This window comes from Anser anser (assembly GCF_964211835.1).
Source record: "Anser anser genome assembly, chromosome: 3".
Classification (NCBI taxonomy): Eukaryota; Metazoa; Chordata; class Aves; order Anseriformes; family Anatidae; genus Anser; species Anser anser.
The window spans coordinates 94,860,827-94,887,997 of NC_139722.1; the positions used below are offsets into that span (position 1 = coordinate 94,860,827).

The 27,171-nt window shown below is 37.9% G+C and overlaps 2 protein-coding genes across 3 annotated transcripts in view; one reads left to right on the forward strand and one right to left on the reverse strand.

Moving 5' to 3' along the window:
• DYNC2LI1 (dynein cytoplasmic 2 light intermediate chain 1) overlaps window positions 1-27,171 on the reverse strand; it is a 52,259-nt gene that overhangs the window by 12,016 nt on the left and 13,072 nt on the right. Inside the window, exon 12 of the mRNA XM_083829118.1 lies at window positions 26,339-26,431. Within this exon, the coding sequence (XP_083685244.1) occupies window positions 26,339-26,431 (93 nt within the window). The remainder of the gene's footprint in view (window positions 1-26,338; window positions 26,432-27,171) is intronic.
• Window positions 13-17,722, forward strand: ABCG5 (ATP binding cassette subfamily G member 5). 2 transcript variants are annotated; one of them, XM_083829114.1, is made up of 13 exons: window positions 13-1,644; window positions 1,990-2,111; window positions 2,528-2,664; window positions 2,899-2,997; window positions 3,970-4,102; window positions 5,629-5,768; window positions 6,635-6,764; window positions 9,182-9,395; window positions 9,655-9,860; window positions 10,676-10,814; window positions 13,613-13,798; window positions 15,495-15,607; window positions 16,765-17,722. In XM_083829114.1, the coding sequence occupies exons 1-13, from the start codon at window positions 1,523-1,525 to the stop codon at window positions 16,959-16,961; spliced, it is 1,938 nt and encodes a 645-aa protein (XP_083685240.1). In that variant the 5' UTR covers window positions 13-1,522; the 3' UTR covers window positions 16,962-17,722. The 2 variants fall into 2 exon arrangements, with proteins under 2 accessions (XP_083685240.1, XP_083685241.1); XM_083829115.1 differs by having other exon boundaries at window positions 15-1,306.

Below are 27,171 nucleotides of genomic sequence, written 5' to 3' on the forward strand. Positions count from 1 at the left end.
TAGTTACAATAGTTAATTATGATAACTAAAGAGTTGTTAACATTTGAGTTCAGAAATGGAGAAACAGAAAGGGAAATATATTTTATGGCATGTAAAACAATACTTCTGATAAGTTACAGTGGTACAAAAGCATGAAGGGTTGAAATGAGTTATCTGTTAATCAGTGTGAAATGCAGTTTGTTATAGAGGCATGTCAGAGGGCCAAATATGCTGTGCTGTGGTGGTCTATTAGCTTTCAGTTTAAATGGGTTTATTTTCAAAACGGAGACAAATGCCATGCTGCCATAAAGAGATTAGGTTGTATTTCTATTACTGAGGGAAAAAATGGATGACTACTGGAATGTTAATGACTACTGGATCAAAATGGTACATATTGAAATTCACATTTTATAGCAGCTAAAAATTAAGGTGTGCTTGGAAGTATGTTCATTATTTAATTAATCCATACTGCACCATAGTAACCTGAAGCAGCTAATTCACCATCACACGCACAGAGAAGATAATTTGCTAATGTCTATGCTTTCAAAGAGTAAATGGTATCTGCAAATAATGTCTGCTCAGTAAGAAAAAGTTAATCAGACAGGGAATTAATTTAACTAACCAAATTTTTAACCACCATCTTCACTGCAACCTCTGCTGAATAAACGTCTTGTAAAATAACAGGCAAAAGGCATGTTATCCTGAGTCAGCCATCGGAGATCAACCTAATTCCTGCATCCTTTGGCATTTCAGGGGATTAAAGCTCTTCCAGTGGCTCATAGTCTGGGTTTTCATTTCACCCAAGTTGTGTAACTCTCAGATTCACCTGAGGGCTGCTAGAAGAGCTTCATTTCCCCTGTTCCCTGTCTGGCGTCCTATGGCTGCCGGAGGTGTCTGGCAGATGGTGATCACAGCCTGTGCGCAATTCCTGCCCTCACAGCTAACAATGCTGACTAATCTCTCCAGTGCAGGCATGCAGCAGAAAGCAGCGTGACCCTAAGTGGTCTGAACAGCAGCGCTAAGGGGTCCCTCCCGCCGGTCTCACTCACCTCCCGTGCTGCCTGGCTCCAGCCACCGCCTTCCAGCGGGATGTTCTCGGGGGGTCCCTCCATGGTGGCAGTGCAGGGCCGTGCGCCCTGCGGTGGTCTGGCGATCGGCTTGTTGAGAAGCAGAGTGAGCCTTCTCCCCTTGCTTTTGAACTTGGCCCTTCCCAGGCCCCTTTGTTGCAGCACCCTGTCTCCTGGCACGCTGCGTCTCTGCGGCTGGTGTGACCCTGTGGACAGGGAAATACTCCCCTGCTCTGGGACAGTAACAGCTCGGGCTAAAGGTACATCAGATAGTGGGTTCTGCTAATTGCCTGTCAGTTGTTCTCAGGAAAAGAAAGCACCGAGAGCTGCTCTGTTTTCTTCTAGCTGCTTTCCCTGGGTGGTGAGGGCTGGGGGCAGCAAGTCGCTCCGGCCCAGAAGGAGCAGGGAGCTGCCCCTACCCGGTGGAGGCATGGTGGCAGCGTGAGGGAGGCAGCCCACGGGCCTGGCACTGGAAGATGTCGGGCAGAGAGCCCCCTGCCCTGGAGGAGGACGGCAGCGATGGGCGGGTGGGTGAGATGAAGGCTTCGGCACAGCCCCCCAACAGTATCAGTGTGCGGGGGGTCTCCTACACCGTCAGGTAGGACTGGGGAGGGTGGCAGGGGGAGCCCCCACCTGCTGGGAGCTGCCCTGACCTGGGGATGGAGGGGAGAGGGGCAGGGACAGGTGGGCTGCGGGCTTGGCTTTGGCCCCGTGAAGACTGGCGGCCATTTTAGGGCCACCTGCTGCACGGTGCTGGGCCGCCACCTCAGGGTGGGGTGGGTGGCTCGCAGGAGGCAGGGCAGGTCTCTTCTCCAGAGCCAGGAGTTTTTCTTCAAATGTATTTGAAGAAGATGCTATAAAGTGGATTTCCCATGCTTGTGTGCTTCACGCAAAGCTTTTTACATCTTTGGTGTTTCTTCCTTTCTGATGTTTGTTTTCCAAGAGAGCGTGTTGGCCCCTGGTGGAATGTTCCTTTGTACCATAAAAAATGGACTCGGCAAATACTTAAAGATGTTTCATTTCACATAGAGAGTGGCCAGATTATGGGGATTTTAGGAAATTCTGGTAAGTTGTTCTTGTACCTTTAAACGTATAAAATCAGAGTTAATACTGGAGACTTCCATGGTAGCCTGAATGTGACTGAGGTCTGTGCTTTAAATAATGAAATTGCAATTGCTTTTAACCCTTGCTTTGCGAAAACATGGCACTTGTTTTCAGAGTTCCATCTTCTAGCTGGCAATTGTAACTTCAGTAAGATATTAGGTTACCTCTAAACCCAAATGGTCCACTATGAAGTGTGAATTTGTGTGAAATAGATGCTAATTCACACACACATTCTAGGTTTCCATTTACTTCCCTATTTCTTTAACATTACTGAGGAAAAATGATTTCTTGTTTTCATGTCTTCATCCAAGTGAGGCTATCACACTTGAGATTGCAAAATTCATCTCATCATATGATTAATTTCTTTTGTTTGAAAGGATCTGGGAAAACAACACTTTTAGATGCAATATCAGGAAGACTGGGACATAAAGACAGTTTCTTTGGAGAAGTATATGTGAACGGCCGTCATCTGAAGAAGGAACAGTTTAGAGACTGCTTCTCTTATGTACCACAGGTTAATCTCCTCATTTGTTTCTGTATGCTGTACTTCCTCCTGTGTTAAAAAAAAAAAAAAAAGTGAAAGTTCCTATTGTAACGCACTATTGTACTCTGACTGCAATTTTGCAATTTCAGTAGTAAATTTAGTGTTAAACAGTTAATAAAATGCATGAGTGAAAAAAAGTGTGTGAGCAAAAGCAATATCTTAATTCCTACTGAACTAACTCCTGCTTCCTTCATCTCTTTTTAGAATGATGCTTTGCTAAGCTTCCTCACCATACAAGAGTCTCTGACCTACACAGCTTTACTTGCTCTTCAGAAATGCTCCAACAGTGTCATCAAAAAGAAGGTCTGTATTTTATCATCTTCCACCAGAAACGCAGATATGACATCATGTAATGCTTTCACTGGCAGTTTTATGTTTAAGAGGTTTCTTAATCCTTATTCTGTGGCTGAGGAGAAATCCTTCTCCTGAGCCAGGAGTAGAACACAGACTCCTTGGTGCTCAGCACCTCCACAGGGAGCTTGTGGTGATGCCTTGAGGAACAGCCAATATGATGGGACAAAACTCTTCAGCCCAAAGCTGCAGCAGTTAACTGCTGCCCTAGGTGCTGCTATAATATAGCATATAGAGTTCAGCTCCTCTTTGGTATCTAGGAGACGTGCCTCTCTGGGGTGCCTGAGGCGATGTATGCTGGCGAGTCTCATGAACAGCAGAGATGACTTTGGCACTATTCTGGCTCCTTAGGTGCTCTCCCACTAACCAGGGCAGCCCTGAAAAGCGCTACTATGCTCCTTACAAGCTACCTTCTTCATAAAACAGGCGTGTTTCTGATCTACTAGAGGGCTCTTTTTGTCCTCTGTTGAGAGTAAAGATCAGATGTGCCCGATCAAAGGCGCTAGCTTTCTGTCTTCTCTCTTCACCTATTTTCCATTCAGTATTTCGTACTGCCCCCAAATTGATTTGCCTTTCTGCTCGCTTATTTTGGAAGCAAGACTAGTACATTATGTTTAATGGCATAACTTCTAGCACCACCTCCAAAATGCTTTTCTCCTAATGTCAACTGAAGCTAAAATTCTACTCGTTTTAGAAGAAATAGAAATTAAAATGCATTTTAAACACTAATTGAAATACTGTATTAAAAATAATCAAATTGAAATGAGGCCAAGTACCTTCCAACTAGAATGGATGAAAGTAGCATATTGGGAAAGTCTTAGCTTAAAATTATGCCTTTTTTCCTTTTTTTTTCCTTTTTTTTTTTTCCCCTGAGTATCTGAGTTGGACAGTAATTAGTCTTTCTAAATTGTAATTATTTTTCAGGTAGATGCAGTTATGGCTGAGCTGAGTCTTAGCCACATTGCTGACAAAATAATTGGAAGCCATATTTTTGTAGGAATTTCTGGAGGTGAGAGGCGTCGTGTTTCAATTGCAGCCCAGCTATTACAAGATCCAAGTAAGTACCACTGCGTGGATTTTCAGAGTAAAGCAGAGCAGTGTCACTTTGTGCACCCGCTATGGACCTTCATAAACCACTTCAAAATACAAAAGCATTTTTGTTCTATAATTCAGCAAAAGCTAGTCTAGCAATAACGGAGAAGGATGAGCAGTAATTCAGGTCTGCCATTAACCTATTAGTTGGTCTTGGAAATCAGTGAATTTTAAAATCTTAGGGACTTGAACCTATGTTTAGACCTGAACTTATCCATTTTACTTTTTTCTGGGCTCCCTCTTCCCACGTATGAAATGTTGGTTGATGCGTTGATTGATGGTTTATTGAACCAATTAGAGCTGTACATAAGCAAGCACTGAGTTTTTGTAGTGGGGTAGCTGTCATTGAACCATGTATGTGTGAGTGCCACGTACGTGTCAGAGTCAAAACAACAGTCAGCAAGTGAACTTTGCTCACTTGGAAAGTATACAAACAAAACAGAGTAAAATTGCTCAAGAGAATAATAGCCCTCATGTTGTATTTCCCTTGCTAAGAATCCAAATATTGATGCATGCCATGCTCTCTATGTGGTTGCAGTTTTACTGTAAAGAAAAACAAGTCAGATGAATGAAAAAGCAGAGTAGGAGAGTGAGTAGGAGGATTAGCCATGGGAAACAGCACTGTAAATTGCATAATTTTTAAGATGGTTTCTTAAAGGTGCTAGAATCTTGCAGAGCCGATGCATACCATCCATTTCTTGGACTCCAGAGTCCTTATAGCATTGCAGATGCACCAGGACTACACACCAGGCAGGAGGGAGAACTTAGATTCCATGGGTACTGTGTGCTAATGGTGATGCCTGGACAGTTCACTGGAAGTATTCATTGCTCACTAAGCTCATGTTACAGTAATTCTGTGTAAATAAACCTGTAAGTTCTCCTCCCTCCTCCTTAAACCCTAACTGAGGTTGAGTTGCCCTCTTCTGTACTTTATCTTATCTATGTGAAAACAATCAATTTGACTGTAACTATTACCTTTTGACGTGCAATAAAATGATAAAGAAAATGAAGTTAAAAAAACACCACTGCTCTCGTTTATGGAATTATACGTGCTGTATTTTAATATAACTCTTAATTTGTTCACAAATAATTCAATATGTATAAATATCTTTAATTAAGATGATAACTTCAGGTTAACTATGTCAGTTATATTTATATTTGTATACATGATGAATTTTATCATAGAAGCAAGTGTAGACATCAAATCTTTTTGAGTAATTTTCTGATTTCACCTGAACATAGAAAAAAGATTATGCTGTGATCTTGCTGTAGTTCTTTGTCCTTATTCCTAGTAGCTGAAACTGAACCACTGAAGCTAACTAAAGATGAAATATCAAGTCACAATAATAACTGTGCATGCTCTGCTTACACGTGGAACTTCACATGTAAAGTAATTTCCACAGTATTTGTCAAAATGTCTTGAAATGCAGAAGCCATAACATTTGCTCTCTGTTTGCCTGAGTTTTAATGCTATTTCTTGTCGTTTCACAGAGGTCATGCTACTTGATGAACCAACAACAGGGCTGGATTGCCTGACTGCAAACCAGATTGTCTCGCTGCTCTCAGAGCTTGCACACAAAGACAGGATTGTGATTATTACAATTCATCAGCCTCGCTCAGAACTCTTCAGGGTAAATTACATCTACTTGCTACTTTCTCTTTTACTAGCCTTTTTGTACTTAAGTTCTTTTCAGGATAAAAGGACAAGGTCCAGTATAGTTGCCTCAAAAAGCTCCTTTACTTCCTCCCTGTGTAAATACAGCCTTGTCTTTTTAACCTTGCAGCGCTGGCCTTCTGCCGCGTGCAGGGCGTGCTGGGACACACGCTGCTCTGTGCCAGTAGTGCAGAAGCTGACTGTGCACATGACATTTGTGATACGAAGCTACCCAAATAAAATACTGGCAGAAGCCATGTAAATCCCTCAGGTGTGCTGGCACTGTAAAAAGTAGCGCTTTATTAATATGTATTGATATTTTGGTAACACTTGCAGTTCAAGACAGAAGTGACAGTGGATTTAAAGTGGCCCTGGTGTCTTGGGAATATGGGCTGGCCACAGCTGGTGGGAACCCTGTCCTGGCAAACATACACCCAAATAACAGTGCTGTCCTTAAGTAATTCAGGATAATGTTCCCAAAATTTGGGGGATTGTGCAGGTAGAGGCTATTAAATGCCGAACGAGGTCAGTCAGTAAGTGAAGGTGCGGTTAGAAGTGAAGTCCACAGCTCTCACTTCTGTTTGTGGGTTACCTCTGTATGCTGCTGGCTCTGATTTGAGAAGCACTAGTTTTAAGAGCTTACAAATGTGTCGTCTTGCATAACCATTAAGAGGAGTGAGGGAACGGACAAACTTCCTTTGACAGAAATATACTAAGGAAGTTTGAATGTGTCAAAACTACTTTTCCTGTCAAAGCATTTTTCTTACCAAGACAAAGCTGTACTCAAGAATTAATGTACTTCTTCTCAGTACGTGTTGCTACAATGCTAATTTGCCCCCACAGTTATTTGACAAAATAGCCATCATGAGCTTTGGAGAAATGGTTTTCTGTGGGAACCCTATGGAAATGATCACATTTTTTAGCAACTGTGGCTATTCGTGTCCTGAACAATCAAATCCTTTTGACTTCTATGGTAAGTTTATCTAAGTTGCTTTGGTAAGAATATGGGCTTTCTTTAGACAAACAAGTTGTTTTCTTCTCCAAGTTAAAGATCTTTTTCCGAAAGTGTGTTGAAAGTGTGTTTGAAATTTTCCCTGACCTTATAATTGTGCTCAGCTCAGAGGAGAGAGAGAGATGGGCCCATGGTCATCCATATGTCCACAGACAACATAAAAACAACACAAGTTTGCAGTAGGACTGAAAGACAGCAGAAAGGAGTTAACTACCAATAAAAAAGGAATCTCGTCTTCATGAAACCTGTGAGCACCTGACAGCATCTCCCTATGGCTGTCCATTGGACGTAAGAATACCAGTTTCATCCCCAAACTGTGGAAAGTCTTGTGCTCTCACAGACTTTTGTAATGCCAAGCAACTGAACACGGTTGTTACATGGAGGGAAGGGTAGAAAAAATACAGGATGACCAAAGGATGAATTTCTAGGCATTCACTGTTTGAGATTTTAGAATGTTTTGGGAGTTTCTAGTACTAGGGTGAACTACTGGAGCAGAAGGTATGGGTGCTTCAGGAGGTAATGATAGCAAGCTGTTTGCATACTCTTTTTTTTTTTTTTAACCAATTCAGGATCAAAAAAATGTCTGCAAGAGATTTTAAAATGAGGCTTGGTTACACTGCAGGGCATCTGAGTACCTGATCGAGTGGAAAAATGTTTGAAGAACATGTAAACGTGTTTGTGTGTGTGTCTCTGCACATGTACGTGTGCGAGTGCTCATATATCTTATATAGTTTGTAGGCTGATTTCTAACAACACAGCTGAACAATAACCAGAGAATTTGACCAATCCAAAAAAACTGTGTTCAGAAACAGCACATTGAGAGGAGGCAGTGTTTTTCTATTGTCTAGGTGGCATCCTAACTAAATTCAGAGAGAAGAGAGGATGGTTGTTGACATGACGCTGGAATGGGATGAAGCTGAAAATACTGGTGTGACAGTGAGGATAATTTTGTCTTCATGAATTTGAATAGTCTTGAAATGCATAGATGATTTGAGATTTAGACCCACATTTAAAACAGCTTGGTAAAGAAAGTACTGCATTCTTCAAATGTCAACCTTTGAATGTGACAAGAAAAGGAAAAAATACAGTTTAGAGCAAAGAATCATCAGAATATTTAGTCTTTGGAAAATTGGTAGTTTATATTTTTTGTGTGATTTAATGATGTGAATGAAGGGACAGATTCTGATGTCATTTACACCAAAAGTAGAGGAAAATAAGATCTGATGTACTGAGCATGGATTATATTATTGTAAAGTTGCACATTGTAAAAGTGCAAATGGATGATAGGCATTAGATATTTGGTCCAGAAGTGAAGTCTTCAGTTTATGCTTACCATTGAATAAAATAATGCTAAATTCCAGCTTTCAGAACACCAGGAAGTATTCATAAGCTTAATTTGGGTTCTGAGGACAAATTAATACTCTTGGACAAGGGCTACAGATACCCTTTGCTGTTGTATTTTGAAGTTGAGCATAACACTAAAACTGAAATCTAAGGGCGATACGAACTTTAAAAACAGGTAACTTAATACTGACATATCAGCAGACATGGACAAATAATATAAAAACCTGAGAACAAGAATCTGGTTTTTGAAATGTCAAATAAATCATTGCTATTAGGGTTAAGGAACATGTTTACTACATTTTTGCACTATTGATGAATCCACATGACTTGTACAAATATCATGCATAAAGTTCCCATCTGCCAGGAAGAGTTGTTGGTGTCAGGAAATAGGTATCGATGGATTTATCAGAAAGGAACATTAATGCCATGAAGTATTCACATTTCATAAACAAATATTACTTGCTGCCATGGAACTTTTCTTTGGCTTTTGCTGAGCCTGCAAGGGGGGGGACTTGGCCTGCACAACATCTTCTAACTTCATGTTAACGTGTAGAAAAGTGTGTGCAGAATGAGCTCAGACTAACTGAAAAATAAAGCTCCAGGGTTATGGAGGAGCAGGCAGAAGACAAGGGAGAATCAGGGAGCTGTATCAGAGTACTTACCTGAAAACCTGAGAGAGACGTGACCAGAAAGCCGTCTTTCCATCCACGTTATTGTTCACCCGCAGCTGGGGATCTGTCTTGCTCTCGGCAGCAGTAGTGCTTCACGGGTAGCACAGCCCTGTGCTGTGCAAGGAGAACACTAACGGTCTGACCAGCACCCCGCTCAGCCCTTGTGTTCCTAGACACAGAACCCAACACCTCAAGGGTCCTACAGGAGCCACAGAACGTGGAGATTTATTGTGGCTGCACATTCGTTTGTTCACACTGCTTCAAACAGAAGGGAGGAGTGAAATAAACTTCACCTCTTGCAAGAGGGGAATAGCTACTAATGGAAAGTGATGTATATATAGTAAAAATTTTGTAAATTTACAGTGGATCTGACTTCTGTGGACACCCGAAGCAAGGAACGTGAACTTGAAACCTACAGTAGGGTTCAGGTAATTACATCAGCCTACAAAAACTCAGAGATCTTTAGCAAAGTACTGGCAGCCATTGAAAGAACAAGGTGTATGAAAGATCGGCCACCTATACCATTCAAAAACAAAGACTCACCTGGTGCCTTTTCCAAATTATGGATTCTTTTCCGGTAAGACTTTTTGTTTTGTTTTTTAAAAGAATATTCCTTTGCTTTGTTTTCCTTACCTACTAATCTCTCAGGCTTTTTCTGTGTTTCTGTAAATGCACTTTCTTGGTATTTTGGTCTACCACTTCACTTGCCTATTTTTTTCATACTGCTTTTTTCAGGGACATATTGTGTGTAAGATTTTGTCAAAGCTAAATATCCTACCAACATGTGGTCAGTCATAGCTAACAAGTATTTTGTTATTGTTTTGTTTCATTTTCAGGAGGATAACAAGAAATTTCTCCAGAGATAAGATGGGCATCATCATGCGTCTCCTCCAGAATCTTCTGTTTGGCTTGTTTGTAGCGTTTTTCCTTCTTAGACTAAGGACTGACGTGGAGAAAGGAGCAGTGCAGGACCGTGTGGGGCTTATCTACCAGTGCGTGAGTGCCCCCCCCTACACAGGGCTGCTCAATGCTGTTGCCCTTTGTGAGTTTCTGTCCTCCGTTCTGTGCAGCAGCAGGTATTGCTGCTGCTATTTTGTAACTAGGAATAAGTATTTTTTGAAGATTAAAAGGATTGTTTAAGGGATCCGTACAGTTTTAGGTAATGTCAGAGTTGATGCAGAAGCATGAAATTCAAAAGTGAAGTTCCTGCAAGCTTCACTATGCAGAAAAAGATCAGTGCATCCAAGAAGCTCCAGGTTAACTGCACTTAAGGAAGGAATATGCTCTCATCCCTGCCTCTCCCTTTTTACAGCTGGCCTGTGTGTGGAGGTGCTGTTGTGAACTATGCAGGAACTTGCCCGCATGTAGCATTATGAAGGCAGGACAAAGTCTAGGTTTAAAATTTACCATCTTAAGTAAGATCAAAGCCAAAGACACATGGTAAGGGTGGAAGTACAAACCAGCTTTGACAGCAAGCAAGGATAATTAGATTTAAGACTATTATGTGGTGATTATGTTTTTATTAGAGGGTGTTTCTCTTAGAGCTACCATAGATTAGTCACACAAAGACCAACAGTAGTTTTTATTTACAGCCCTAGAAACTGTTCTGCTCATGTAGGGAACGTACCCTGCTGTCATCACCTTGAGATCAGAGCACCTCAATAAATTATCCAGTGATGGCATCTTTTCCATGTCTTTAGTTTTTATATACAAAAAGGGAAGACTGGCCAGCAGTTTTCTGATAAATATGCAAAGTTGTTTCAGTGCATGAGATAACTTTTGCTAGAAACAAGTCTTGTTTCTTAATTCAATGGTGATTTAATTTATTTCTTGTATATTTAATTATATTTTATCCAGTTCCACCTTTACGTGCTATCAGTGACCAAGAAAGTAAAGATGGCTTGTATAAGAAGTGGCAAATGCTCTTAGCTTATATACTGCACTTCCTGCCCTTCAGTGTCATCAGCGCGGCAATCTTCAGCATCTTTATATACTGGTAAGCACTTGTTGCACCTGTTGGATTGTTGTTTTCGTTATTAATTTCAGTTCCCTTGTCAGCAATAGGCCTCCTGGTGTGGCTTCGTGCTGTTGTCTCTCAGAATCATTCAGATCATTACAGAGAAAGTTTAAGGAAAGATGATGCAATTTTAACTTCTCTTTTTCAGGCAGTGGTAAGACTAGGTGTACATTTCTAGTAGGAGGTGTTAAATAAGATCAGGGACTTGAGCAGCCCTTAAGACTTACCAGTCGTGCCAAAGGCCAGCTGAGTACTGCCGAGGTATTTGCAGGAAGGCTTGGTGTTGCAGGTAGGTCACACTTTGAATACACACAGACAAAGTTTCACATTTCCTTGAGTGTTTGGGATTTACCTACAGCATATGTTTGTGATGAGATCCAGAATCCTCTCTTCTACTCTTCAAAGAAAGGAACAAAAGCGGATTTCTGGTACTGAGAAAAAGGATTTGATAGTAAAAATTGCTTCCCCTGTACATTAATTTCCTCACATCATTGTGAAATATACCACAGAATTTGGTGATGAAATATTTTATCCTTTAATTGTTTCACCTGTCACATAGGTCTGGTGTTCTTCATTCCTTTTCAATTAATTTCCCCTCTTCTGCTTGCTTATTCTGAATTTAATACAGTCCACAGTTGCTATAGTAAGGTAATAGCAAGGTAGTGAGGGACCCATTTCTATCCTTCAGTCTTTTTCTGAGTTGTTTTCCTCATTGTGAAAGGAGTGGTGTGTACTGCACTAGAGATTATTTTTGTTTTCAAGTGGCAGCTGATGTCTGCAAAATGAGTTTGGTGACTTCACGCCTGCTGGTTTCCCCTTTCACACCACGGAGCTTGAATCCAGTGGGCAGTAGCATTGGACTTGGTAGACTTGGCAGTGCTAGGCTAACGGTTGGACCTGGTGATCTTAGAGATCTTTCCCAACCTGAGTGATTCTGTGATGCTAATTAGACGACAGTCTCTAGGAAAGCATGTACCAACGACTGGCAGGCTTGGTGGTACATGAGCATGGTGCCCATGAGCATCACGAGCCTCTGTTTGTCACTTAATCCTTACCAGACAGGAAATTTGTATGGCCACAGACTTTCCCCTTGTGCTTTGGTAGCTTCAACCACAATCAACAGTAAAGCTCTTGGTTCTAGCTAGCAGGTAATATTTACTGCTGTTAGCCTTTGCGTGTCTTTGCTGTCTCGTAGTTGTTTGAAAGCCATCAGTAAGCGAAGTGTCAGAGTGACTTTGTAGTGCCCTTAGGCCTCTGAGGTCTGGCAGCTCCTGTGAAATTTTGAAGATTGGACCTGTGCAGGGCTAAACTTTTCTCAACAGGAGAGGCTTTGCTCTTTTGGAGAGGCTTTTATAGCCTCTGGTGTGTGCTCTTACAAGCCGTTTTGTCTCTGAGTTTGTGTATGCAGGCACATAGAGGCAGAACCGAACTCTTACCAGATCAGGCACGCGACAGGTCCGGCCAAGACCAAGTACAGCCACTTCTGTATGGCAGTCAACTTAACGCACTCTATTTGTGCATTTTCCCAGCTAAGGATGCCTCTGGGAAATGCTCCAACAGTGTATGTTATCCTGCCATTCTATTGCTGTCATTTTCTCTTTTTTCTTTTCTTTTCATTTTGTTTTTCATCTGTTTCTACTCCTGCCCCAGATTTACTAGTCTGGCTCTGCATAGCTCATAGTGAGAAGTATTAGAGCAGGTGATACTTTAATGCTAGGACTTTTGGAGAGCTGTTCTTTCTGTACCAAGCTGTGATTAGAGGTTGCTAAATACCCGCTCGCTCAGTGAGTGTTTAATACTTGAAGAGTCAATGTTCAGCCACCTATTTATAATAGAGATTATTTCAGTATTGCATGCAAAAAATGCTACAGAAAAAACTGTGAGAAAATTAATAGTTCTATTTTAAGATCATGGTTCAAGCATGGTGCATTATAAAAAAGACAGAGGGCCCTGAGCAACGAAGATGAAAGTAGTGTTGAATACCTGCTTGTTAGCTAAGCAGAGTATGCAGTACATACCTAGTATAAGGCAATTTTGGTATGAGGTGTTGTGAAAAAAAGAGTAATATGTCACCATATAATAAAAGGTTTTTGTCATCTGTCACATATGCTACAGGGCTGAATTAAGTTTGCCAAGCAATTGCTGGCTTTTCTTAGCTTTTTACTCTTTAGTACAAATTGGGCGTGGTGCTACATTTCCTTAATTAATTGAGGGAAAAGCTAGGAACAGCGTGTTGGTTATTGAAAAGTGTTCAAGTCTGGAGGAAGTTGCATTTGGATGAATTACAAGGGTGGTGAATTCAATTAGCTTTCCTTTTGATTAGGATGAGCATATCCATATATCTGTTTTTAGGTTTGCATGCACAGTATCAGAAGTACAAAATTCCCTCCTAATTATCTGCATAAAGATGTTCTTTTCAGATGTGACTTACATAAATAACTTAAATGTATAGACTGTAAAGGTGGGCCAATTTTAGTCTAAATGATCTTTAAAGCCATGGTGGTTATCTTGAAATAACACAAATTTCTCCTACAGTTACATCTTTATATACCCCTGCTTAATCTAGATGGAGGAAACCTAATGTGTCTGCACACAGGAAATTAAGTGGATGTCCTTCATGTTAAGGCTCCAAAGAACACGCAAGGAGCTCAGGGATAAACGGTTCACATAATGTGCTGTGATTGCAAAAATGAATAAAACCAAGAATAGTGGTTACATTTCAAGTCTAGTACCAAACCCGTGTTTTTAAAAATTTCTTCTGTTCATTTTTTGTACAGGACTGTAGGGTTGTATCCTGATGCTTCCAGATTTGGAATTTTCTTCGCTGTTGTCTTCGCATCTCATGTAATCGGTGAACTACTAACGCTTGTAATGCTTGGTGTGGTTCAAAACCCAAATATAGTCCAAAGTGGAGTGGTGTTGCTTAACTCAGCAGGTGTGGTAGCGGGAACAGGACTTGTAAGGTAGGAAAAAGTTTTATTTATGGTGTTATTATTAAAATAGTCTAGCTATAGGAGGGTTTCATGAACAATCTGTATTGCTTAACTGCAATAATGCACAGGTTGCGATGGAACAAGTACAGCTGTTACCTTCAGAGGAAGAACTACCTAATCATGTTAGACGTACTAAATACAAATGTAGACAAAAACAATAGCTTTAGATATCAGCAAATATGCTAAAATGTTTAATTTTTTCACTGTCTTATTTTGGAAATAAATCGAGGATTTATTCAATTCAAATCAATCAGCTCAGCTAAAGTCTTTCAATAATGCCAACATGATTCCATGAAATGCTGTCTGTTTCAAAAAAAAACCAAAAAACTGGACCTTTTAGTAACAGTATTTAGTCACAGGTACTAAATACTGGGAATTACAGTTTTAGAAAAAACAGAAAGCTGTTCTCAATTATCTTATTAGTGTTCTTCTCCAGTTTAGTCATTAAAATTTTCAGACACTTTTTTTTTCCTGTATAAAGTCAACTATATAAAAATATTAAATCAACGATTAGTTTTATAAATATGAAGCAACATTAACATTCGTTCGCTGCATCATTGTGCAAATACATGTTTTTGCATGGTAATTACATGAACTTTGATGCGTTTTCCCCTCTCATGTCAGTATTGAAACTATCATTTCTTTGAGAAACATCTCAGAATAAATGTTTTATTGTGGAAAACAAAGATGTGTTTCAGATGCCTAGAAAATATGATATGCTCAGCTGTGACCTTTCCAGTGACCATGAAATAAGCTTAACAATACGTCATTAGGTTGTCCTCTCGCTTAAGAGTCTTCACAAATCTGATAATGCTTTGTCTGTTCACAGTAGATCTCAGCTAACATTTGTTTATTAAATAAAACTAGGTTAGTATCTAATTAATGTGGTCCTTACCTAATTTCAGGAAGATATATGTTTATAATAACAAGGTAGTTTATTCCTGCTACTGTAGTTTTTTAACTTTTAAAAGTAACTTTTTAAAAAGTATTAGAGTGGTTTCTAGCCTTACCTTACAGTGAAGACATTGCTAATCAATATTATGAATCTCTTTGATAATGAAAGCTCATACACAGTGAGGGATACTTAAAGTGGTATTGAAACTTGGGCTGGTTTTTTGCTGTTATTTAATTATAAAAAGTCTTGCGAACTTTTAGGTGCCAAACTTGCCCAGGCTTGTTGCATAATGTTATTTCAAAAATGCTCATATTCTGTTTTCTCTTCTTATTCTTCTTTGCTTTATTTTTGTATTATCATTATTATATCCCATGAATTGTTACAAGGCCTTTTTTAGTTTTGAAGATAGAATGAGGGGTGGTGGTTTCTTACTTTGGAACCAACACTTTTGTTTGTAGTGTTTATATTGCTTCTTGCCCTTTTCAGTTTATCACTGCAATATGAATAACAAAAACTTCACAGAAGTATTCGTGACTGCCCATAAACAACTTAGGACAGAATGCTATGACACTGTACCAAAGGCAGAGACAACCTTTGTTGCTGTCGCCTCAGTTATCACTAGGACAGACTTTATGTTTGGAAACCCTTCATGTACATCCAAGAAGTCTTGCTGTAACAGGCTATGCCCAAAGTTAAGAGATTGTTTTCACTTGGGGCAGAACTGGCTCATGGAATGTTAGCAAAAGACAATTTAACTTCTGTTTCTTATAGGACCATAGAAGAAATGCCAACGCCTTTTAAAATACTCAGTTATCTTACCTTTCAAAAATACAGCAGTGAAATTCTTGTAGTCAATGAATTTTATGGCTTAAGCTTCACCTGCGGTAAGTGTGCAATTAAAAGAATAAATCTAAGTCCATTGTAAATAATTTTAATGAGATGTCGAGGCTTATCTTCCTTCTGCAAACAATTAAAGTATCCTGATAAGTTAAAGATTTAAACAACTTGTTAATTGTTAAAAAAAATAAAAATCAATGATTAGTAGAGGCTTACTATAACTCTGTATCTGCAAGCCAGAAAAATATTTGACTGCTTTTTTCAACTATTTCTCATTCTTTCAGTTTTTTATCTTTTTCTTCTTTATATGTTATTTTATTCCCCTTTGAGTTGATTTGGAAAGTAAACTTTGCAGCCTGCTATGTGCTTATCAGAACTATTACACATAGAATATCAACAGAATTACACAATACAGGATCAAATATTGGTGGAGGGCGCAGTACAGGTAACACCTGACCAGATTTTTCCTCTAATTCTAGTGAAGCTTCAGTTCAAATGTGTGTTACCACAGCAAATACTGAGCAGCTTAGATCTCTGTCAAGTTGTGCTTTGCTGTTTGTGAGCAAGATAACTGGCACAACATTAGAATCACGTTGGAGAGATTAGAAGGATGATGTGAATCCATCAACAGCACTAAAACTTACAGCTATGGGCCTGCCCGAAGCTATTCTGGGCTGTGTAGCCAGGTGTCTGTGCTGCTCTCCAAGCAGAGACGCATTCCATATTCTTTATCCACTCACTGTTCGTCATCTATCTCTCCTGTCCCCTTCATTATAAGAGGGTAGGTGGCAACTGTTTGAATATGACCATGTGAACACCTGTTAGAAAATGACTCCGTGCCTTTGGTAGTGACCATCAGCAGCTGATGGTTAATGTGAGTGACGCAAGTCTGTCATCTTGGTTCTTGAGGCCCCCCTCTAGACAACGTACCTGAAAAGCCACAAATCTTTTACCTAGTATGAACAAAACAGAAAGCTCCTAGTGAACCCTTGTTCATTTCTTCAAAAAAAATATGGCATAGATTAACTGCAGAAACATATGGATTCTCTTACCCCCGAAGGGTGGGACCTATAGCTATGAGCAGTAGTTCATCATTAAAATAACGTTAAGGCTAGCTATATTAAATATAAGAGCTAGATACTGGAGCCTGAGTTTTAATTTTGCCGATTAACCTACTGAAGGAATTAATTTTTTCTTTTGACAGGGGGAGCCAACGGTTCCACTACAATTAATTCCGCATGTATATTCACCCATGGCATTCAGTTCATTGACAAAACCTTTCCTGGTGCATTGTCCCGGTTCACAATGGATTTCTTATTGCTCTATGCTTTTGTACCAGTACTTGCTGTTATAGCAATCCTGAGCTTCAAAATTAGAGAGAGAATTATTAGCAGGCAGTGAAAAAAGGTAGTAGATCTGACAATATGTAATTTAAAATTTTACATTCTTAATTTCATTACAGTTGAAGTCTTGATTTGCTGGATTTTAGATTTCAGAATTTAAATGACCATACATAGAAAAACACATTCATCTTCTCTTGTTTGTTTCTAACTGGATGCTTTCCATCTTGAAAAACAAGCTTTTCTTAAGAGGGTGAATGGCTTCATGCTATTCCTTGTACCCCACTCCTAAATCAGCCGTATCAACAGTATTATATCTTTGAAAAGGCTTTTGAATTTAATTTAGTCTGCTGATGTCGTCATTTTTAGCAATATATGTCACTGGTGCTCTAATTCTTCCCCCAACTTCGTTGTTATTTTTGTTTTAACTATTACCAATAAGCCAAGGGGTATACTTGCTAGTAACTCTTTCTCCTAGAATTGTATTTAAAGTAGTATGCTTGGTTTTGATCCCATTTGGGGGATTTGTAGAAACACACTAACTAGTGTAAATAATGACAGAATCAAGAAATCATTTCACTTTAATCTTATGCATACTGTCCAACCATGCCACCGAGTACAATAATCTTTATGATCTTTAACAAACATAAAAGTTACCGAACGTGTTTTAGTTGTACAAATGATGGTAGATCACAGAAGACAGCTGTTATTTATATCTGTTCGTTCTTCTCATTATCAAGTTCTAAATCCCATCTTGGAAGCACTTTGTGAATTACTAGGAAAAAAAAGTTAATAAAGTATCAGTTTAACTAGGGAAAAAAATGTTGCCAATTTTTTGGAAGTGATGTAATTTTTATCTTTCTTTTGAATTTTTTCTTGTGGGTTCGCTAACATGTCAAAGAGTCTAATTTATCCAAATGATAAATAGAAGTAACTTCCCAAATGGAAAGACTAGCAGATGCTGAATTCCTAAGTTTTATAACTTACTTTTCTTGTTCAACGAAGAAATTATTTGTTGTGGGGGTGTAGCTAGTGATTACATCATACAGATAAGTATACTTTATCTTAAAATTCCATAAGAAAATAATTTCAGTTTTGAGATGATGCACATTTTAACAGAGTATGAAATCCTCAAGCTAATGCAACTTTTCCACTTAACTGTGAGGCCAAGATTTTTTTCTAATTATCTTTATATATAAATATCTTAAGTTACATCAGAAAAAGTAATCAGTGAACAAATATGTTACAAATAACTAGAAAGGGATGGAACAATACCAAATTAGTTTCTTTGCCATTTTTATGCCCATGTAGGGTTGTTCAGCAGGGAATATTCTTACAATCTGGTCTGCCAAGTGCCTGTCCAGGCATTTACTCTCTGACAACAAGTCTACAAGGCTTAGCTCTCAAAAGACGTCTGGCTTTAATCCAGATCTTGACTTGCGTATTCTCAAAAGGCTCAGCCCAGCTGATTATAGAGAGGAAGTCCATGAACAGAAAGTTGTATATAGTTTAGGCTACCATTTCCCAAGTTTAGGCTGAATGTGAAGTAATTATGTTTCTACCACTAACCAAGTTATCTGTCAAATTCATTAGAAAGAATTCCTAGCAGTTGAATATTTGACAGGAATGTCTTGTCTTGAATTCTGTGCAGAGGTATTAAAATGCTATACAGTGCCATAAATAATTCCTGGTGAAGCAAACTTTTGAATTTTAGACCAGGTCAAAACTGGTTGAACTTCTATTTTGTTCTGCCAGTTTTTGTGGAACTGTTCTATTCAAATGATATGCATCCTATGATGCAAATGTATTTTTAAGCTTTGCTTTTGAATCATATATGCAAGGAACTAGGAAAAGATGCCTAGCATACTTTATCATGTAGTTTCATACTTTGGGTGTGAAAAAAATATTTGCATTTAATACACGTTTAGGGCAAAATCATTCAAAAAGTAAGTTGAGTAATTTGTTACCAATTATAAAATAGGTAGGACTGACTGCCGCCAGTCTTCATCTCTCTGAACAATTCTTCTCTCCCCACTTTTAAAAAATTTAAATTGTTAGTGTAACATTAAAATAATTAATTTTGCACATGTGAAACTGAAGATACCTTTAGCAGTTCATCAGTCAGGGTCAAAATCCATTTCTTTCCAGGATTTAGAAGCATTTCTTTTATATTGTTCAAGCTCCTAAAAGAGAAGCACAAATACATATTAATTTAATATCCTCATAACTGAAAGTGATGAGATACATTAGCCATCTAATACTCTAAAGCATGTGCAAAAAACTCTTCACAGTAGGAAAAAATGTACTGTATGATTTTTAAACAGAATTATACTACAGATGCTGTACTTTTTACTACACTTGCAAGATGATGATACTCTAATGAGGTAATTGGTAGACCTAAGCATGTACTGCTTACAATAAGAAAAAAAGGTCATTGTATCTTACTTTTATCAGAAGAATGTATTAACCATCTATTAACTACAACACAAAATAAATAACTATGCTGGAATTTCTCACTGAGTTCAATTAACCCTAAGGATAATTTTGATATAGTGCTGCTATGACTTACCAAGTCCCTTCAGTATTAAGTCCTATATTGTGGTAAACATCCCAGGAAGGTCTTCTAAGGAGTATTATGTGCTTTATGTGCAACTAAAAGAAGTTAGATGCACAGTCTGAAACTGAGTAGAAGGCCACATTTAACATTTGTTACTTGAATGGCTTCCAAAGATTTCCAAATTTAGACAGCACCATGATCTATGACGACACTAAATCTTGCCATGTAAATATACTGCTGTGAATAGGACTGAGTAGGCAAAAGCTCTTTTTTTTTTTCAGTTGTTTCCATTACTTATTGAAGAATTCATGCAAATAGAGCAATATAGTAGGCTGCTAAAAGCAAACACTTCAAGTAAGAGAAGTTAACAGCAGCTATTTTATCATCTTGTTCCTAAATTCACTTAAAAAACATGAACTCCTCTTCCCAACATGCTTTTAGCAGAAACAAAAGGTGGAGAATATTCATCCTTTTGGAAATTCACTCTAAAGCCAAACAGAGAGACAAAAGACATATTAAAATTCTCTGCCAAAGCAAAAAGTAAATCCAGTCTCCAAGAATCACAGAAAATAACATCTGTGTAATTATGGTTGTACAGGTACTGAAATAGCTTGGGATGACGATAAAGAAAATTTGGAGGTTGACAAAGAAAAAGGAAAAGAGCTGGACATGAACCAATGATTAATATAAATGCAGTGAAGACCCTCAAAAGTGGGCAAGTGTTTGTGATTACTGTTCTGTTTTTAACAGAATGGACTTAACAGACTGAGGTTTCTCTGTAGGTATACAGATACTACTGACAAAATTCACACCTGGTGAATTTAAAAGTAGTATTAATTATCAGTCCCAAGCACTGAGTGAGGACGAAAATGAAGGGCAGAGCAACAGAGAAATCGTTGTCTAGAAATTGCAAGGCAATTCCATTGAATTTTCTTTCAGGCAGTAATTTCAGCAGCTTCATCATCAGTGCAAAACTTTCAGAGAACACCACAGCTTTATGAACAGGTAAGAGGATTTGTAATTAGGACATATCCTTCAAGACGCTTGCAAAAGTCTGGTTTTACGGTTACATAACTCACAAATGACTGATGTAGAACAAATTGTATCCAGTCTAAATCTAGTTAAGTTGCATTGTTGAATACAGCTCCAGTACTACTGAGTTGTTCCATCTGTAAGCCAGCCTTTACTCAGTATTTTCACTCCTTCATTATTAATATAAAGTATTTATGATCTTGGAATGTACTGAACTGTTGGCAAACTTCCAACAGTTTGGTAGGTAGAGAATACTGCGATCATTTTAAGAAGCACACGTATCCTATTTATGCCAAGTAAATAATTCCAATTTAACAATTTTCTCAGATGCTACAGGAAGTGGTAGAAATGGACAATGAGGTTTTACACATAAAGACAATGCTGTAGGATTGAGGTCTATAGGTGTTGCCCAAATAATTAGCCTTAGAAATGTATCAAGTCTGACTAACCTGTTTCAAGAAAGCAGTAGATAATATAACAATTTATTTTGCTCTAATTTTAACTAGCTACAAGGCGATTTGATACAAAGGCAATTCAAAGCTGTGAAGTGCAAGGTATCAAAATCAGCATATATTAAAACTGTGTAGCCGTTCCACTACATACAGAAGTACAGAAGAAAGTGATAAATATTTTAGAGACACAAAGTAAGATGATGTTCAATGAGAAATGAAAGCATAGAAACTAAAAGGACTATACAGGAAGAAACTTACTGAAAAGAATCTTTAACAAAGTTAGTGATTCAGGGAAAAAAGTGCTGTCAGGAAAGGATACTTCCTTACTTGTGGTATAAAACAGAAAGTAAAATAAATTTCTGTAGGTCAGCAATGTAAAAAACAAATACACAAAAACAACCAACCAACCAACCAACAAACCTAATATATAACTTAAAGATCATTCCAGAGACAATTTTGACAAACCCTACCTTCCTGCTCGTGAAATCCCATATTATAAGCATAGGCAGACTTCTGAAATATACTGTAGCTATATAATCAGCTAAGAGATCTTCTCTCCAAACTAAAAGAACAGCCTGCAAAAAAATACATCTCCAAATAAGCCAAAATGTTTAAAGATAGTATTAAGCTTCCTTTCTTTTCTGGGTACCAAGTGCAGGGCGCACAGATTGGCTTTACAGAAGCATTAACAATTGCAATTTAAATACGCCTTCAATGGGCTTTGAATGCTTTAAACATTACTAGTGTGCCAGCAACTTGGTTGCAGCCAAGTGTCTCAACACTGGCATAAAGGGGATTTAAAACAAAAACAAAAAAAAATTAAAGCTTCTGTACTGCTGTATTTCTATAAATTCTTCATCTGTCAGCTGGGGAAGATCACACCTATCTCATAAAGGGATTGAGAAGAAAGACTTAACTGATGTTTGTGAGGCACTCAGATAAGATAACATTACTACACATTCTCAGAGAAAAAAAATTAATACTTTTGTGTTCATTGAAGTGTCTGAATGGCAGGTTGAGAAATAAGGTACACAAAGAATAAGGATGATGAAAAGAAATACTGAACAATTGAATCGAGACATCAGCAAAATAGTATATGATCATGTAATTAAAGACAATACCATAATGTCTACAAACAAGGAGCAAAAATTAAGATTGTAGGAAAAGCCTTAATTGGTGCATTTCCTCAGTTCTGAGGGACTGGCTTTTTGTGACTTTAACTTCCTTTTTTAAATGCTGTTTCTTACTGAATTTGCCCTCAATCTGGAACACAGTGAAGAGAAACAATACTGAAACAAGGATTAAAAATCTTAACCAACTAAACTTCAGTAGCAAGTTTAATAACAGTGCTCTAATAAGGCTATTAAACCAACATTAAAAAAAAAGCTGACGTTACCCATTTGGGCAAGTTTTCATGTGAAAACAAGAAAGCTTATTTTTGGCAGCTGAGTATAACCCTACATAATTTTTTCTCCATGATATGAATCCTAGCACTTCTCTGGAGGAGACAAGATGCTCCTGATGCTAAGGTGAGTGTCGTACTGCTCTGCCCAGCACCACTGGCCTAACCAAGAAGGTTCATTGCACAGTATGAAGTCTTGTATTTTGCTTAAAGCAGCTTCCTGAAGCTCTGCAACATGGTCATAGCAGAGCACTATGTTGAAGAGATAGGGCTGGCTCTCATGTTGGCTAACACAGACCTGATCACAATCGGACTCTGATGGAGTCTAATTAGCCATGGCAGACCTGACACCAAAGATGATTTCCAGTTGTGAATGACCTGGTTCATTAGGCCATTCCTATCAGGGAAAAATAGGACTCTACTTCCTTGAAAGATGTCTTAGAATCATATTTTGTGAGCAACATAGCTGTTTTCAATCCAGAATCTTAAACCAAAAGCAAAACAAAACAGCAGTTGCATAAACTACAGACAGATAAATTTGATGTTTTCATGACTGATTAAAGGACTAGTGACAGAGTGTATTTTAACCTTATTCTATGTACAGTGAATTTCCTATTAGCAGGTTTTTTCCCTTCCCGTCTTAAGAATTTACAGCCCTGTTCTTGGAGATAGGTTGCCATTACTTCTTGTAAGCTAACACCAAATGGTACCAGGTATCTAATTCTTTTTTTTTTTTTTTTTTGGTATACTTACAGTGTTAGGCTTCAGCTAAAACTGGCATCAATCCCTAATGTCATATATTTGTGTAACAATGACCAGTTGGTACGAACTTTAGCCTTGCGTGACGCTGACTCCTTAAGTACCTGACTGGGAGGCTATCCAGTTCTCAGCTCAAGGTTAGCTTTATCATTTGTTTCCATGAATGAAGCTGCAGTTAAATGTCCAGATAAAAAAGGATTTCTATCCTTTATGCAAATTCCAAAGAGATCCTGGGTGTTATATTCACTCTCATAGCTGAACTCCAGAGAATAAAAAAAAGTAAACATTTGCAAAAGCACTGTTTGACATGAATCATAAATCTGCAATTTCTATGTCTGTGGTGCAAGAAAAAAGAAAAGAATTTCCAGAAAAGAATTCTGGAAACACATAGCTGAATAAGAGAGATGTGCTCTGTCTTGAATAAAGGCACAGTGTAAAGGTAGCCTCAGAGTTTTTCAGAGCAAAAAGGTTTAGTAATAGTGTGGTATGTCTCATTGTTCACTTTGGAAAGTATTAAAAAAAACAAAATAATCTAAAGTCTAAAAGAAAACATTCCCGTGACTGGGTGCTGATAAGCTGAACTCTAATATCTACAGCCAGAAAGCATCTTGGATAAATACTTGCTGACAGCTAGTATGGGAGAGCGAGCCAGGTACTTTCCTGTTTCTATATTTATTTTTTTAAAATCTGTCTTCTAATTTTATACTCAATAATTTTACCTTTTACTCTGCTAGAGTGTATCCTTCTGAAAGCTGATTTTACATTAAGAATCATCGTAGCCAGCTCTGAAAAGGCACATTATTTCTTCACAAACCCTAGCTGCAGACAAACTCTTCAACCAGATTACAAACTTGGAAATCCCTGGAAATAGGACTATATTATCCAAACCACAAGGGTGCATTTTGAAACTGGCTGCATCCAGTGCTAAGACACTGAAAAGGTTCCTCACAAGTGGAAGGCAATAGAGAAACAGCCTTGATTTTATTGAACTTTGCATTGCCACAGTTATCTAGAAATGACTTACAGTATTATTTGCCAGTCCTGACTAAGGCTGAAATTTCACTCAGGTATGCAGGTTGTTCTATCAGATACCGTGACAGGCTGTATTTTTCTTCCTGTTGCTACATTTGTGTTTATTTTTTTCTTTTAAAGCTTATCTTTGAGATAAACAAGCAAACTGGTGATCACCTATAGTCCAAAGTAGCACATTAATTAACCGAATAAAATAACGTGCACTTAAATGACTTCAATATGTACCCCGTCATTGTATGAAACTTTCATATTGCATTACATCCCACGATTTCATTAGCAACATGTTGCATAGTAAACATTTTAATATACTGTTCCTCCTAATAACAGATAGCATGAAACTCCAAAGAGAATGTCAGGCTTACGATGCGTTTAAAATTTTGCTTTAACAAAATTAATAATATGCAAATAATCTTGTAATAACTGAACCTTACAATAAAGGGGTTTAGAAAATAGCTGTAGATAACAAAAGTAATTTTCTCTTTAATACTTAAATTACTTGTAGTAGTCGAACTAAAAGAAGCTACACTGGCTTGCAGTGCCCTTGAACAGATTAGTTCTAAAAGCCTGTCTCTTTTGTTTAAAAACAGAAAAATTAATAATTTCCTGTATGATTTAATCAACACATACCAGTAACTTTTTTTTTTGCAAGACAGAAGTGTTATCTCAAAATAACTTAGTACACCATAAAGTTATATTGGGATATATAGATATATTGAGTATAAGATTACATTATAAATTCTAAAAGCAACGTGCTTTACAAATTGTAATGTTATCTAAGACTGCTCTTGATGTAACAAATTCAGAACTGATGCCTACATTAACAGGATATTACAGGTAACGTGCAAGTTCAAAGACTGCATAGGATTCTTGAAATGCCTTTATTCTTTTACATTATTAATGCAGTTCTTTGGATCAGGTAACTACAGGTTTATGGCCTTATGCAATCTAACCAACCTCCACAAAAACTTGATAGCAGTAATAATCTAATCCTTTGGCTTTCTTTTTACAAGCATGAAAAAAGGTGAAATTTGCTATGGTATTCTAGGGTTCGTTGAGATTGACTGCAGCGCACCTCAATAAAACTGCCTTTCATCTTAAGAGGAGTGGTTTGCAAAAAGTATGTGAGACTGAGGTTGGTACAATTCACCTTTGAAAGGTCTCCCATACCCGTCATCTTTAACCACTGTTATAAAAACCTCTTTTAAGCACAGTAACTTAGTACCTACAGAAGTTAAATGATATGCAGATAGCCCACATAGAACCTCTGAAAATAGAGTGAAACCAGAGTGAAACATTTCTCAGTCATTCTAGCAATGAATTTTCTGCACATGAAACAAATGAATCTACAGGAAATACAGAATTTCCAGAGTAAGCATGCAATATTCTTTCCAAACAATGAAAACTATATAAATCTTGGATTAAGTTTAACAGGCCCATACCTACGATATTGGTAAAACCTACATTTCTACTTGTGTGATGTTATACATGGACATCTACGTGGCAGTGACCTAACATTAGCCTAGTTCACCACAAAGTTTGTGTTAATTCACTACAAATGTATGGCAAATGCAGAAACACTTCAAAATGAACGACCCTTTCTCCTCTAAAGGCATTTCCTAGATTTCAGGGGTTAAGCCAAGTATCACTATGTGTAATAATTCACTCTGATTAGAACAAAATATCTACACCCTACACCCCTAAGTGAGAAGGGTTATCATTTCAGTACCTTCCATAAAATCCAGTATAAAGAAAAATGTTTTGAACAAGGGAAAAAAAAAAAAAGTCCTGCATCCCTCACCTCAAGCCTTGATACCTCTCCCTAGACTCTCTTCTAATCAACACACAAATGAGAGCACAGGGTGCAGAAATGAATAAGTTACTGCCAAGAAAGTTGCACTGCTTTGTTTCAATATTGTTCTAGTGAAATAATTCTGGAGAGAGCTAGAGGGGAAGTTTGAATTATTCACTTCCAAAGAAACCACAAGAGCTAAAGCTTTTGAGATCTAACAATTCCCTACCCACTACATGGCTACCAACAACAACAACAGCAACAAAACCCACAACGCATCCAGGCTGAATAGTCCTTGAAGAAAAGTTGAAATTATTTAAAGGCAAAAGGGTGATGCATGTATATTCTACAGTTACTTCGGCAATGCTTGTGTCTCTGGAATAGCTGACTGAAGAGCAACTGAACAACAACACACCTGTTTTTTCTGAGCTCTCATGACATCAACTTCATGCTCCGCATATTGTGAATCCTGTCCAGGGTCTTTGGTAGCTTGTAAATCATAGAAACTCTAAAAGAAGAAACGAGAGAAACATACAGGGTAAATGTTAACAAGATGCCACCATGCTATACATCTAATGGAAGCATTCTGCTTGTAACAGAAAGGTATTAAAGTCCTGCATTTATGGAATAAAATTGTAGGTCACAGATTAGATAAAATACAGTGTCTTGGATTGGTAATTGATAAGAAAATAACAGTGCAGCTAGATCTTAAAGGAAAAAGAATATTCTTACTGGGTAGTTGTTTATTGTTCTCTCCTCAAAAAGCAAATAACCTTTCTGGCCCGTGATCTTTGGGTATAGTCAAGGGTACTTATGCCAGAGGCTTTAATATTCAAGACTATGCTTCATTTGAAGCTACCACAAACATTATTTCAGTATCTGAGAAGCACTACAAGAGTTGATTACGATCTTTTGGCCTCTTTTGAAACCTCATTTATGAATCTTGAGAGAACAATAAGTTTAACTCCAAAAAAAGAAAATACATGAATAGAAAGAAAAATTATTAAATAAGATTTTTTTTAAAATGTTGTGCTGCACGTCTCCTCATTCATACAAATAACAGAATAAAATAAAGCAGAATTAAAATTGTCATTAGAAGAGATGATAGGAAAAGAAATTCTGAATGAATAAAAACATCTTTAAAGTTTAAAGCAGATTTTGGAACCAAAAGAGAAGAATGGAAATCTACTTGGAAAAATCTTCTTTAATTTCACTGCTTATCTTAGGACACTGAAGGACCCTGCAAGA